The sequence below is a fragment of the Ambystoma mexicanum genome, chromosome 10 (assembly GCF_040938575.1).
Source record: "Ambystoma mexicanum isolate Mex_15411 chromosome 10, UKY_AmexF1_1, whole genome shotgun sequence".
Classification (NCBI taxonomy): Eukaryota; Metazoa; Chordata; class Amphibia; order Caudata; family Ambystomatidae; genus Ambystoma; species Ambystoma mexicanum.
The window spans coordinates 1,132,860,597-1,132,876,759 of record NC_090932.1 but is presented as its reverse complement, the minus strand read 5'-3'; the positions used below and the strand labels follow the sequence as shown (position 1 = coordinate 1,132,876,759).

The 16,163-nt window shown below is 41.3% G+C and overlaps 1 protein-coding gene across 1 annotated transcript in view; it reads right to left on the bottom strand.

The window, feature by feature from the left end:
• SFTPB (surfactant protein B) overlaps nt 1-16,163 on the bottom strand; it is a 114,500-nt gene that overhangs the window by 18,354 nt on the left and 79,983 nt on the right. Inside the window, exons 8-9 of the mRNA XM_069619033.1 lie at nt 7,751-7,911; nt 6,777-6,857 (exon numbers count right to left, since the gene is read on the bottom strand). Coding sequence (XP_069475134.1) covers nt 6,777-6,857; nt 7,751-7,911 — 242 coding nt within the window. The remainder of the gene's footprint in view (nt 1-6,776; nt 6,858-7,750; nt 7,912-16,163) is intronic.

Sequence of the window (16,163 nt, the reverse complement as noted above, 5' to 3'; positions counted from 1 at the left end):
TTGGTCTCAAGCACAGGGACCGCATCTCTCCTGCCCAAAAAAGTCTTCACTGGCTCCCGGTTGCTTCACGGATTAAATTAAAATCCCTCTGTATCATTCACAAGGCTGTCTGGGGCCAGAGACCACACTATCTGCAACTCTCTTAATGAATATTCCCCCTCTAGACCTCTGCGGTCGTCTGGCACCAACTCTTTGTGTGTAAAGTGTTTTGCTAAACAGGGGGCAGGAGGCTGAACGCGTTCCTCAGATGGGTCCCTTCTTTGGAACAGCCTCCCCCTCCCTCTTCGTCTTGAAGGACTTTCTTAAATTCCAGAAGCTCCTTGAGACTTTCCTCTTTACTTCCTTCCCCCCCCCCCCTCTCACCTGCTAATCTCACAGTTGCTTGTTTGGTGTTCAAGGCCCTTATAAATCCTCAGGCCCTGACCTCCCACACTAAATCGCCCCCAGCTTCTGTCTATCCTCAGCCCTTGCCACGGTTCACCCTCCACTCTGGAGACTTGCACTTACCTTCATTGCGCTTACCAGTTGCTCACCCATGAGCACACCAGCACCTATCCCATTCTCCCTCCCTTCTGCACTTGCACGTTCTGAACACTCACAAGGCATAGTAGGTTCGTCCCCCCAACTGTATTTAATATTTGTTGTGTTTTTCATTGTTTATCATTCCCTGTCCCCACACCACCACCCCAACCCCCTGATTCCCCGCTCCCCCTGTTGCCCTGTGGGCGCTCTGACACAGTATTTACTTCCTGTAAGTTTAACTGCAAGAATTTTTTTGTGTTCTAAGTTTATGACCCTACCAGTTAGGATAAATGCAAATGTACAATCTCTAGTGGATTATCTCGGAATGCATTTGTCTGGATCCTACGGCTACAAGGGACTCCGAAGTTGTCCAGAGGTCAGCCTCTACTGACAAATTATGGGAAAGGCAGAGTGGACCGGTTTCTGATTGGCTGAGCGGGATATGGTCCTGATGCCGATTCTGCTCTGGAATCCTAGGCGCACCGGTAAAGCATCTGGCTATACCTGGCCTTGGTTTCTGCTGTTCCGGTCCTTGAGACACCAAGACCATACATGGTTCCATCTGTTCTCTTTAACACAAAGGGAACAAAGTTAAGCTGCCAAATTCACAGTCGATTTCTAACACAGGAGAAGCTCCCACAGTCTCATGCAGGTAATTCTGACACAAAACAGAAGGAGGTACAGCTGTGAGAGAAAAACTTGCAGGTGGCAGTGTGTCTTTGAGACACCATAATCTTGAGTGGCCATCGGTCTCCCTGGCACATCAGTCTTGTCCCAGTCTGGCCACTGATTCAGACTTACCTGGGAAAAAACGTCTTTTAATTAGTCATGAAAAGCGAAAAAATACAGGGATACAGTCTAGGACATTCGCCGTCACAATAGGCCCATTATGATCCTGAGAGTCTACTCAAGTTCATCATTAGAAAAATGTTCAGGGTGGTAATGCGGACTGTGTGCTCGTGAATAACAGGATACATCTTCCAGTCCAAAAGACCCTGAAATACTGTAAAGGTTCCTGTACAAGGGCAGTTAGGCCGAGGTTTTGCTTTTCTGTCTAAGCTTGGACCGAAGGTTTTTTGGAAAATATTTTGCACTAGTCCGGTGTATACGAGGATTGGGATTTATCATGGTCCATTCTTAGATCATTCTGACTATAGATCAATGCGTCTGGAAAGATGACAATGTGTCAGGTGGATGAAAAGTATGCCCTCTGGCATGCCTGTGACTCCTTTCTGCAGCTCGCAAATGAGAGAACAGCAGCAGCAAATGAATCTTTAGTGGCAGCGCGCCAAAGGGAATTGCAGCAACAAGATCAGAGGAAGCAAGCAGAGGAAAAAGGCATCATCTGGGTGGCTATTCAAAACTAAATGTCACGGAAGGTATGCTGTCTCAGGAAGTATAATTAAGCAATTCCCTGTCAGGGATGTTAGCTAATCGCAAGCCTTATCAAGTGCAGGGTTTGTGGATGACTCTGCAATCTATTGTTCAAATCAATGCAGTGAGTAAAAGGGAAGAAGTACAGGTCTTGGAGCAAGATCATTCTGAAGTCTTCCACATAGGCAACTCAGGTATGCAGATCTCCTCCAACTATTCCTAGGGCTGAGCTGCATCCCTGTTCCTTCGTCTTCCGAACATTCATTGCAGGGCGCACAACAGTATTCTTCATCATGATCCTGCATCATTCAGTCTAGCAGCGTACCTCCTGAAGTCATTTTTTTTGAACTTCATTAGCACTCGGGGTGATGTAGCAGCCAATCGGGTTCCTTGGATTGTGGGCTGAAACCTTTAATCTGAACCCACATCCATGGAACCTGAAGGCTGCTACACCTGCAACTAGCGCCATCTTTCCCTCCACCCCCGCCCCCACTTACCTGTTTTCTTCGGTGGCGATGGTCTCTCTGCCACTGCCACGGCGCTTCTGCTACGGATCTGCCTGCCTTCCATATCAATTGCTGCTATCTTGAGACATTTTTTTTCATTCATTGAATGGGACGCGCACAGTGTAAATCAGAATAAAGGCCCTGTTGGGGGCAGCAAATCTGCCGGGACAGCTACAATGTGTCATTTTGGTGTAGGCTGGGAGGCAGGTCCCAATGACTTCAGAGAGGCAGTCCGTAGGTTCCACTGGAAATGACTGGCCTTGGTTGCCTGTTTCTTTGGGAAAATCAAACTATTAATCTAACAATTTTTCCCTTTCGCTCAACCCTATGCTAAATTGAATTCTTGGAATAGTAGAGGGTGCTCATGCTTTTTAAATTAGTCTAATTCCTTTTCAGTTTTATTAGACTTCGCTATATTTGCACTGCAAGAGGTATGGTGGAGGGAGTCGCCTATCCTTGATGGGTATTGTGCTATTTTGAATCCAGCAAGGAAGAGTCTTCTAGAGCATCCATTTGGCAGACTATTGTTTGGTATTATAAATTTCGTATGCCCAAATATTGAAGTATGGATGACTACCAGGAGATATATTGGCCGTCAGGCTCTATTTGCCCTCTGAGACCAGGCTGGGTAGCAATGTACTTCTAGTTAATGTTTGTTGGAATTTCGAGCAAACGCAAGACTTGGTCATTTTCCAGACCCAAGAGACGCTCTTAGAAAACTGCCATTTTATGTTCGGTCATGAAGCTATTCTCCTAATGGGTGATTTAAATTGTACTATTTTGGATCCTTGCAACAATAACATATCCCACAGTGTGACTAGTAGGAGCCTATCACAGCAACGTACGACTAGGTGGGTTGACACCATGGGTTTCATGTGCATTGCACAAACTCAATGGCAACATAAAGGGGGATATCCCGGGGGCAGGCCACATGGCCTAGAGGCTCTAGATGCTTGACGATAGATTATCTATTTGCATCACAAAAATTGCTTGCTGACATCGAGTCCTTTGTGATTGTCCGGACTTTGCTCAGTGACCATTCATGTCTTTCACTTAATTTATATTTTCAGGGGAATCCTTATCAAACTTTAAATGGCATGGTGGGTAAGTAAGGCAATCATTTACTGGTCCATTTCAGTGATTTCTCGTTTTAATCAGCTAATGTGGGACGCTATCAACTTTTACCTGCCTTTCATTCAGGGTGATCATATGCATCCATCATTCTTCTTGGAGCTTTGCAATGCAATTTTAAACATTATACGCAATAATCTTCCATCTACTGGACAGAGGCCTTTTGTGGGGACCTGTATTTTTGATTCTATGGTTCATGAGAAGAAACAATTATTACAGATATCACTTGGGGACAGGCGATTTTTGGACTTTTGCCAGTTTCTAAGATCTCCTGGAGCAAAATTAAAAAAACAAAGTTGGAGGAACTGGCTGAAATTCCATTGAAGAAATATTAATATTTTGGATAGCCAGCGTATGCTGGCTATTGCTAATAAATTTGATACACATGCCTTTTGAAACTTCGCCAACTGTGTCCATCTGAATTCAAGGAACCAGATAGACACTTTGGATAATCCTATCTCTGAAGGCACCTGGAACGAGTTTCTTACAATGAAATTTGGGTCCCCACTGGGAACTCAATTGGACTTCCAACTGTCTACACTTTGTGCTTGGCAGGGTCCATTTTCTCCATTAGAGATCAACAAATCAAAACAATCACGTGCTATGGGTTCTGATGGTTTACTGAACTTGGTATTTAAAAAAAAAAAATCCAACCTTGTCGGCAGCAGTAGTGTATAGATTGCTTGTAAATATCGCAAGAGTAGGCAGATTTCCGCAGTCTTGGAAGAGCAGCTTAATTGTCCCCATATCAAAAAAAGGGAACCATCAACCTCCTGCTGGTTCCTAGACTGTGTACAAAATCTGAAAGTCTACAGGCATGTGTCAGAAATGGTGGCAGTACATTCTATAAGACACAGGGCAACAGCTTGTGCCTTGTTTGTGCATACATCTCAAATAGATCTGCAAAGGTGCCACACAGCGACAGGTGCACTCTGACGAACTACACCCAAGGGACCAACTTCATTGTGAGGCACCACGCCTAAGGGGCCCAGCTTAGATTTAAGCTGGCACCTCACTGTTAATTAGCTCCTTTGTTCCCCCACTGTAATTGTGTGCCCATGTGTTCCCACGCTGTAATGTTGCTCCTAGGTGTTTCCTCCCACTTTCATTTTGTTCTTAGGTGCATTCCCTCCCACTAATGATTGTCCTTGATATATCCCTGCTTTGAGTTTGTTCCTAGATGTTCTCCCTACTATGATGTTTGCATGGTTATAGTGGTAGGGTACTGTGTGTGTGCCTATGCTCTCACTAACCTGCTTGAATTTTACTTTACAGAGTGCACTACACACATCGACTAAGCCACTCAAACATGGCACAAGAACACCTCCTGCCAATGCACACTCAAGCCATCAGAACTCTACCTCCCTTTCACCAATTTGTATCATTGAACCGTGAGCACAAAAGCTCCCTTTTGGATACATATACCTCAAGTTCCCTCCACACAAATCACCTAAAAATATACCCGCATGCAGCGTCCCGGTCCTTCCAAACTGCATGCATCCACACAACAGCAACACTGTCTTGCGTTTTTCTCTCTGTCCTTTCTAAACAAACCCAACTCCAGAGGTGGCCTGACCTACAGGGAACTCTCTGGATTTCCTGGTGGACCTCTGCACCATGTGCTTCTTTTCTGTAGGTACCCGGGTTGTTTTATCCTCTAGCCCTCTCTCCCAATCACCCCAGTCGCCTTTCTTTCATCTGTCCTCGTTCCTCACATTTCTTTGAAGCAAAGAACGTGTTGTATAGCTTCCGGTTGGTTATTCCACAATCTTAACTAATGGTTTATTCCATTTATTGTTCTATGTAACTCCTTTTAAATCCCTACATAGCGACAAATAGGCTTTAAGCATCACTATTTGGAACCATTTTCCTCAAGTTGTAGGTGGAGAACCAACCCCAAACATTACTTAGAGCGGTTGGACTTCTCGCTACAATCGTCCACACAGTGTAATATGGGGGCATCTAGAAAATAATTTATAGGGCCCTTTTTAGTTCCCAGTTCACCTCTGCCCAACCCTTTTTTCTTACAGATGCCAACGCACTTAGACCACCATGCAAATGTCGAAAAGAGGAAATAGAAAACCCAATAACATAACTTGCCTTGGAGGAATGGGTGTAACCCCAGCAAACATTATCTGGACGACAGCATGATCAGATGTTCAGGTTGGCCAGGCAGTGCTGAATAAACTTCTTGGTTGATGTTGCCTACTACCTGCCACCCATATACGGAAGCAATCTCTATTATCAGACTCAATACTGTACCTTTTTATTCTCATACACCCAACCTCTTCCTCTATTTCATTTCATGTGTGTCAATGGAAGTCTTTGTGGGTGATGCTTAGCTGCCAAGCACTGATTGGTTAGGGTCAGTCTGCCTCAGTACTGCAAAGGCTCTTAAAATGGTACCCATCTTCTACATCTAAGAAGTACCTTAGATGTAGTGCAGTGATATTTATACTTGTGATCTACACAGTTTTATTTATTTTTTGGGGTATTTATAATGCACCTATACAGCAAAAGGTGAAAAACGGTCCTACTAGGCCTTGTCATTCGGATCATGCAAGTGCAGTAACAAGAAATGCGGGGGAGAGTGGAGGGAGGAAATGCTGGACAGGGCAGAAAGAGCCCAAGGGATTAGGTGAGTGCTAAGGGGGAGGCCAGGTGGACAAGTGGCAGGGGAATGCAGAGAGTGCAAGGGAAAGAAGGTCCACGTGCGAAGTGCGAGGGACTGGGCTGGAAGGGCACAATGAGTGCAGGCCCAGGAAGGCTAGTGCAGTGCGCGGGAGCCTGGAAGGGCAAGTGCAGGTTGGAGGGAGACCAAGTGCAGGGGTAGACTGGTTGAGGATGGTCTGATGCCCTGTATGAATCAAAGGGATGAGGCACCCAGTCAAAAAGAGGCAGAGGGTAACATTAGCGGGGGAGAGGGAAGGATGAAGAGAAAAGGAGGGCCTTGAGAAGCTTCTGGAACTTAGAGAGATCCAGATCAAGTCTGAGAGGGGCAGGGAGGCCATTGCAGAGAGAGGCTGCTGCCGAAGAGAGATCCCCTGTCCCCCCCCCCCCCGTCTCTGCCTGCAGAAGCATCTGATCTGCAGAGAGTTGGAGCTAGAAGACCAAAGGACTCTAGCAGGAAGGTATTTAGGGAGAGAGAGTTGGATGTAGTGGGGTCCCAGGCCCCAGAAAGCCTCAGCATCCAAATGGACAACGGCTTGTACCAGTGGATAATAATAAGATAGCCTCTTGTACCTGGCAGGTGGTCATGGGATCCCATTGTTTGGTAAGTACAGCAAAGAGTTCCAGTTGGTGGCTCTGTATGAACATCTGGCACTGAAAATAAAAATAAAACACAATTCAGGCAATCTGGTGGAGTGAGAAATGCTTTGTTTCTAAATAAATGGGCACATGCTGGGCAGGACTGGGAAGTCTGCGGAAGTGCACTGATCCCCACAATCACTTCATAGTCCGTGCAATCTAGGAGTGACAGTTTCGAGACTCAGCCTCACCCCCACCTTGCATCTGCTGGCACTGCATATAAGAACTACACAACCAAGCACCACTCACTCAGTTGCTGGTCTTTTACATAACTGAGCAGTCCAGCAATTGGACAATTACCAAGGAAACAGCCTCGCAAAGTCAAACTAATAGCAGCTGTGTGCTATACGAATTACCTTTTGATATGAACTTTGAAGTAACAGATGCTGGAGCGGGAGAAGCAAGAACTGTTCTGACAATGACATCAGCTGCTCAACAACAAGGAACCTGAGCTGGAAAATCGTACTACTAGCCTTAGTGTGATGCCCGCCTTCCATGATGGAGAGCCCTTTGGCAATAAAAGCTCCTGTGGTTAGAAAGACAGGTTGTGCCCTTACAAGAACATTTCGTGCCAAGGATCCACTAAACCAGCACATACGTGAAGACAGACGAAATTGGGCCCTGCACTGACACCTGCTGGCCGGGACTGATGGTGCAACTTAAGTACCACCATTTCTATATACAGCCAAGAAGCCATTTTGCTGGCTAGGGCTAGCATTGCTGAAGCAGCCGTTTCTGAAAGAAGTGCTGATCTTACAGTGATGCCTCCTAGCTAGGGCTACTAATGCTGCTCTTGTGACAGTGCCCAAGAATAGTAATCAAGGTGCTGCTTTTACAGGGACGCTCGCAAACAGTACTAGGGGAAGATGGGGAGTGAACACATAACATGGTGAGTGATGAGCACCTACCTCGTGCCAGTCCACGTGGTGGCGGTCGCAGGCTTTTATCAGGGCTTCTTCCATTTCCAGCCTTGTGTTGTTTTCGTTGAATGACTGTTTCACAAGCGTGGTGACTGCAACACAAGTTTCACATCCAAGGTCCTTTCCCAGAACTGGAATCATAGGCATGACTAAAAAAAGCAAACATTGCCCAGTGTGAGCCAAAAACAGACCTTGTACATAGGGATGAAGTGGAGGGCTGTGTCCACCGATTCCTGCTTCTCAAGAGTCAGTGGACTGTTGCTGAGGCAGGCTAATTATTGATGGGTAATCATTGATTCAATTGCATACATTGTATACCTTTTACTGTTAAATTAAAATTAAGATGGGTTTGGGTGTGATATTTGAGCTACTGTTGCAGTCCTTCTGAAACAAGAAATCCTGGCGCAAGACTGTTACACTCTTACCAATTACATCCCACAGAAGGAGTCCTGCTGCAAACCTGCAGACAATATATATAGTTTTAGTTTTTTTTAAAAAAGAGGATTCTGCTGTCACTCCAGGACACTGCCAATATTCACATTCCCCTTATTCAGGTAGGACACTGGGTGTCCAGCTCTCTGACTCATTGCCATCCTGTTTGAATCATCTCTCTAGTGCTGAAAGTTGGTTGCTCTGGAAGAGCTAGGAAGGGGACTCATGTCATTGAGCCTGTGTTGGGAAGGAGGACTGGAACCATATGGGCACAACCTTACTTTTCTGTTTCCCCCCAATTAACACAACCACCTTGTTTGTCTTTTCTACTGATTCAACAATCAAGGCAAATGCACCATCCTTGGTCAAGGAGGTGGTGTATTTCTCGTGCATCGGTCTATGGAGCATCAGAGACGGGCACATTTTAAATCTGTTGTGGTGTATTCTGGGTTCTTAAGGACTTGTTGCCTGTTGCCTTGGGACTTGGAGGCCATTTCAATTTAGCAGCCTTGCTCCTCCTCTGCCTCCCTGAACCTCCCAGCCTTTTAAATGCCTCACTGGATTTCTACATGGCCTTGAGCGGTGCTGGCTCCGATGGTTGACATGCCAAGGAAGTCTTTTCCAGATTGATGCTACACCTTGCTCTAGAAAACGAATACTTTAAGGATATCCCATCCCACATCTTGTTTTGTGTAGAACGGCTGCTGTTTCTCTCGGGTGATGAATCTGTGTATTAGACTTACAAGACCCAACGAGTTGATGCCAATATCAGATCCAACTCACTGCAGCTCAGCACCAGCCTTCATGCTAACTCGCAGCAGGCACATTAACATAGCATGCTGCATCACTATACTAATGCTGCTGTCCCAAATCTAACATTTTACTTGCAAACTTGAAACATGCCTAATTGCACCTAAATTACATTAACAAAAGGGTTGTCGCCAATCTGCGAGCCAACTCATTGTATTTAAAATAAAATAGTGTCCATTGAACTCCAAGATTCTATCTAATCTGTTGTAGTTGAGGTTTTTTTCAATTGGCACCAATATATGAGATAACCCTTTGCAGGAACCTTAAGATCGCATGGTCTTCAGCTGCCGCAATGACTATTACATTTTACAGTTCAATACCATGCAATGTTTGCTAAAGTGTGTAGAGAGTTCAGCTCACAAAATATTCTTAGCCCATCACACTTTAAACAAAAACTAAGAGCACTTTAGCTGTACTAATTAAACTAATGTTTTGTTGTTTGGTTGACATCAGAAGCAGTTACAATTCACATTTAGAGTTAATCCATTTCAATGAAAAGGACATCTAGATATCTGATTGTGTTATGTTAAACTGCCACAGGTCAGTTTAAATGTCAAGGGACTATGGCCTAGCGTGCCACTGTTTTGTATGGAATTGGGTGTTAGGCCCCTCCAGGTTTGATTTTAAAATAACAGCTCCTATTTCTTTGCAAAAGAATATTGATAGCAGAGCCTGCATCAGTGCTAGCATATTTGAGAAAGCAGTTGTTGGAAAAGATTGGTGCTGTATGAATGGACAATTATAAACCATGGTGTGGGCATATGACACAGTTGATGTTTTCCAGGTTATCTCCGTTTAAGGTAAGGCTTGATGACTCAAAGATATCAAGAGTCTCAAATAGTGTGTCTTGCAAAGGACACGTACAGTTGTTTGCTCAAGGTCCGATCAATGCTGTTTGATAGAACTTCACGATCGATGGATGGTGGAGAGAATGTATGATGTTTCGCTGTAATAAAATACAGATAATTGAAGATGACGGTGCCTGTGTAAACTACCCTTTGACAATAACTGTCATGTCTGTGCAAGCTATGTTGATTTACAAGGAAAGATCAGGGGAAAATGCTGCCTCTGATATTTGTAGAATGTGTAGAGGGAAGAGAGAGAGAGACAGCAGTTCTCGAGAAAGGGTTTATGGAAACATTTTGGATAAGGCAGGCTCCTGACAACGTGGTGTGCATTATAGATTGTAGGGATGTGAACAGCTTCAGAAAACTGAATTGCTTTGAGAGTAATTATGCCCTGTGAAACTGGGGTCGGTTTTGAAATTTAAAATGATTCTTAAACACCCTAAAGGTATGATTTACAATGTATACAATACATTAAATGATTAGATAGTGTGTGTGCTGGGAAGTTCAATTTCTTCGGTAATTACTGTTTGTAAATATCATTATATGATTTCTTGTAAGCTTTTTACAAAGTATAACCGCACAATATAGGGGTCACCTGGAATATTGCAGCTAATCTGGTACATCTAAAGTACAATAACACATGGATTAACTTTAGTATTTAGGATACCTCAATCGGGGGATAAACAATCGAGATTGAATCAGTTGTATTATTTGCTGCAAAATGGGATGTAGCCAGTTGGACCAGTGATCATATAGCATTTGCGTACCACTAATATTTCACCTAACCTACTGCATGTCAACTAAATGTTCAGTCAATCATTCTTGGCATTTGAATTGTAGTAGAAAAATATATTATCACCACATGAAGTAAGCAAGAACCTACCACAGTACTTAGTGAAGGTAAAAACCTGCATTATTAAGGAAAGTGGGATTTTAATTGGAATAAAGGGGAGTAATCATTCACGTTTTTCAAATAAAAGAACCAATTAGTTTGATCGTTTTCATAATAAAAGTCACATGCGAGCATGGTAGACAGTGTTTGCTCATTTGCACAGCAGAGTGCAAATGTGCAGGGCAAAAAGCAGCATACACTTGTGTGTAACGCCTTTTGCCTGTACAATTGCACTTCACCGTGCAAATAACCCACATTTGTCGGTGGAGAACTGTTACATGTAGAAAAACACTAGCATTTCTAACGCCTCCATTTCTCTCCACCATACATATGTCTACACGTAACGACTAAACAGGTTTTTAATTTGCAATTAACAATCAGTTCACACTTAGATTCTGAACCGGAAAAGAGCTAAGATAACTGTCAACAAAGTGATAAGTAGTCCATGTATACAATTGAGTCATTGCCATACCTCTTATTTTGTATTATAGGCGCTCTGCATTCAGGATAGGAGCCTCGATATAAATTGGTGTGTTAAGATTTGGAACACATCCTCCTCAACCATTGCCGGGGACGAGACAGTTCTCACCTACTTCACACTTAAGGTATTTTTAGCAGGCAATATGGTTGTAATTTGGTTTGGAAGCACACTTTGAATTGTAATTTTCCACTCTTGGGATGTGTATTGAGCATGTTGATGCGCACTGGCCACTTTGGCGGCTCCTCTAATCAGGGTACACTGGACTAGCAGCCTTTAAGTTCCTTTAGACTTGTTAGTGCAATTCTTGATTGACCTTTGCTTATTCTTCTATTTATGTTCTATTTATGTACGTGACTTCAACTTTATTATAGTTGAAAGGACTGAAACACTCTCTATTCGTGTATTTTTTACAGTTTAAACCTGCTTGGCTCAAGAAGAAGGGATATTGTTCCCGAAACGCGTCAGTCATTACTCAATTGTATACATGGACTACCATTACTTATCACTTTGTTGACAGTTATCGTAGCTCTTTTTCGGTTCAGAATCTAAGTGTGAACTGATTGTTAATTGCAAATTAAAAACCTGTTTGGTTTCTTTTTACAAAAACTTACAAGTGATTTTTCTCATTATTTATGTAACCCTAAATACAATGGAATGATTAAGTTGAATTTATTTGACATTGATGAACCATCAATTGATGGATTTTGAAAAGAGTGCAGGGGACGGGAGTGCTCCTACCTTTGGATCCTCGTTTTTTTCCTCACTTACAAGTTATAGTGATTCTGTGCCAGGATCACTTTTCCTACCCCGTACCTGGAAAGAATATCTACATTGTTACACATTTAGAAAGTTTACTTTATAATTGAAACACTTGGTGTGCACCTACTTATCCCCTTTTTCTACACGTAACGACTCCCCGCCGGCAAATTACGGGCTCCTTAAAAATGACCGGCCATGTGTTTTTCAAGAAATAAAATGAGCCTTATTATTGTTTTAACTTGTACCAAAGTTGCTTCATCCAAATATTTTTTATTTATGTTAACATATTTTTTTGAAGACATAAAAGCAATGTGTATACATCATAGTATATAAAAGAATGACAAAGCAGAACATCTTATATCATGGTAATATTTAGAAAACTTAAAATGTTATATCAAGACTTGACGCATTGAATTAAGAGTATGTATAAATCGGAACTACGGAGATTTTTCAAAAGATAATGGGGAGGGGGAACATGTAACACACAGTACAGACAAGAGAGTGAGGAAGTGGGGAGGATTAGGCGAAAGGGGAAATGATAGGATAAGGGTATTCATTAAAACGAAGATAATTATATTATATTAAAATCAAATAATCATTTGAAGTAAGGAAGTCAATAAACATTCTCCATTTCAATTCATATGTGTGATATAGTATTGGGGTTGAAGCTATGCATCCCTCCATTCTATGTATATTACATATGGAGGTCCACCATATTTTATGATTGATCAGATAAGATTTTTTCCAGTTGGTTGTGATAACTTGAACTGCAATTTAAATAAATATTTCTAATAAATAGGAAGTGTGGGTGTCTGGATGATGTTGAAATAGAGCACTACCTAGATGTAAGATCGTAAAATGTAAGGGTTCTTCTAACTTAAAGATACATTTAATGATTTGCCATACATTGTTCCAAATTGTTTTTAGTATATTTACATTCCAAAAACATATGTTTGAACAATCGTACACCATCACAACAGTTCCAACACCTATCATCCAAAGATATCGTAAAGAGCATAGCAGGGGTAATAACAATTCTATGAGGGAAGAAGAAAAGAGTTTGGGTTAGATTGGCTGAAGCAGTTATGGTTGGTTTTTTTTCCAAGAGGACGGCTAGGCAAAGTTTTCAAAAGTTACTGAACAGTCTTGTTGCCATTCTTGCTGTGTTTTCCATTTTCAGTTAAATCATTAGAAAGGTCCTTATAAATAAGGGAGGCTGAAAACTGGTAGTTGTGCATATAATTTTGTCTAACAATATTGATTTGTCTGGAAGATTCCATCAGGAGCTACAGGTTATCTATGATAGCATTTATTTGTAGTGAATATTGGTGATAGAAAGACTTCGTAATGATGAATTTCCCTCTGAATTCTTCGAACGTTAGCGGTATGCCTTGATTAAAAAAGATGATGTACAAATTTGATTTCTTTAAAAATCCAACTTTTCCAAAAAATAGTTTTACCATTAATTCGGATGAGGTTATTTAACCAAATAAACTGTGATGCACCTTTCAAAGAATTTGTAGAGATGAGATACATTCTAATCTGTTTAGCAGTAAACTGAGCATTTGTGTATTTAATACATCTATTTTTTGTAGTAAATAAATGGCATTTGGATAAAGGGAAGGCCAAACCATAGTGGCTTCTACTCAAACCCATGTTGGGGTATCAAAGTATTCAGCATGACAAAACCAGCTTTGGGCCTGCTTTAGTATAAGGGCAGAGTGATATTTAGTGAAAGAGGGAAATCGAACCCCTCCATTCATAACATTTCTCTTTAGTTTGCTAAGGGAAATTCGATGGTTTTTCTTACTCCAAAAAAATTTTGTAAGCCTTGCATCAATGTCTTTCAAAAATGTATTTGGAAGAGGAAGCATAAATAACATGTATTAAATAATCGGGGAAATCATCATTTTAATGGATTGTAGGCGGCCCCAGCAGGATAGATATAATGGTGACCAGGAGTCTAAGAGACTTTTAACTTTGGTTAATATGAGATTAGTATTTTCTTTAATGATATCTTTAACTGATTAGAGCATTTGCAGTCCTAGATATTTGTTTTTTTAGAACACCATGTCATGCCGTATGGCTGGACACTATGTTTAGTGCAATATATATATTTAGGGGAAGGATTTCCTATTTATCCATGTTTAATTTATTTCCTGAGGCTAGTGAAAAGTGTGATATCGTGTCAAGTATATTGCCTAAACGGATTTCAGGATTCTTGAGATATATATTCTTGAGATATAAGCATATCATCTGGATAGGCTGCCAATTGAACTTGCAAATCACCAAACGGTAGTCCCTGCGTGTGTGGGTGTAGTCTAATAGTTTCTAAAAATGGTTCAAGGGCTAAAATAAATAATAGAGGAGAAAGGGGACATCCTTGCCTTGTACCTCTACCTAAAGGAAAAAAGGGAGACATTTGACTATTTATAAATATAGTGGTTTTGCGATTTGAATAAAGAACACGGATCATGGCTATAATGGTTTCATGAAGACCATGCCATCGCAATGCATCACGTAATCCCATTTAACTCTATCAAATGCTTTTTGATAGCAACAGCTGCACATGGTTAATTTGAAAATGCTGCAACATTCAAAGCATCCAAAAATATCCTAATGTCGGATGCCTAGAGTCTTCCTTTAACATAACGTACATGATCTTGTTTGATTAATTTGGGAGAAGTCTATTTGCTAAAATGTTTGTGAAAATGTTGCAGTCAGTATTAATTAGGGAAATTGTTCTGTAGCTTTGTGGCAATTCAGGGACTTTATGAGGTGTAGGGAATGCTAGGCGCATGGCTTCTGCGAAGGAACGTTCAGTTTTCCAGTTTGAGATAAAGTGAGAGAAAAGTTCAGATAGACTGGGGGTAAGTAATGATTCAAAATGAGCATACAAATCAATGGAAAATCCATCAGGTAATGGTGCTTTGCCTTTTTTAAGCCCATGTATTGCCTTGATAATTTCATTTTGTGTTCTAGATGAATTAAGAGCGTCGACATTAAAGGTTGGATAGTTTGAGTGTATAATATTCTGTATGAAGGCAGATATGTTAGGATTATTGGAGGTGGACTCAGATCAATATAATTGATGTTAGAATGTACTGAATACATTGATAATCTCTTTATCTATACACATTTTCTAGTACCATTGAGGTCTTTTATTACTGTGATTCTGCTTCTTTCTTTTTTCATTTTGAGGTAGAAAGCTAGTGATTTACTGGTTTTATTGGAAAATTGATAAATATCTGATTTATACTTTAACAGGTTAGCACAAGAGTACTCAGAGGTAAGTTTGTTATATTTAATTCTTAGCTGTGCTACATTGAAATTAATTTCCTTAGGTTTAGTGATATATTGTTTCTCAAGGATTTTTAAATTCCGTATGATCTCTTCGGATTCGTGTTTCAAAGCCTTCTATTTCCTTGCCACAAAGGAGATTATTTCACCTCTCAGCACTGCTTTATAGCAGTCCCAATTATTAGGTATAGAGGTATCTGTTGAAGGGAGCACATTTTTCGTCTTTTAATAAGGCCAAATTAAATCTCCATCTATTTGATTTAGAAGTAGGATGGGTGTCATTAAGTTTGATATGAACAGGGGTGTGAACCGATAGGGATATACATCCTATGGTGAAATCGATTACGTTGGCAGCTAGGGAGTTAGCCAGAAATATGCAGTCAATTCTAGAAAAAGAGTCATGGGGACTAGAATGAAAAGTATACTCTGTCTGACGGGTGTTGCAGGCACCAGGCACCAGCAAGGCCTAATTCAGAGATAAACTTTAGGTATTGGTTGTGAGATTTTGACTTTTTAACAGGCGATATAGACTTTCTGTCTAGAAATTGATCCACTATTTCATTACAGCCCCCACATACGACAGGATTTTGTGCATTTGAGCGAAGTAAACGTTCTCTAAGTTGTTTCCAGTCAATAGGATCTGATGCATTAGGACCATACACATTTAGAATTGACTAATAAGTAGAGTGAAAGTAAAGATGCAAAAGAACCCATCTACCTAAGTCACTGATAATCTTGCAATCAAAGTTTTTATTTATCAGAATAATGACTCAATATTTCTTACTCTGTGCGGCACTTGCAAAAACCTTACCCACCCAAAGTTTCTTAAGCTTAGCAGCTACTAATGTTTAGAGGTGCATTTAATGAATGCAAGCAATG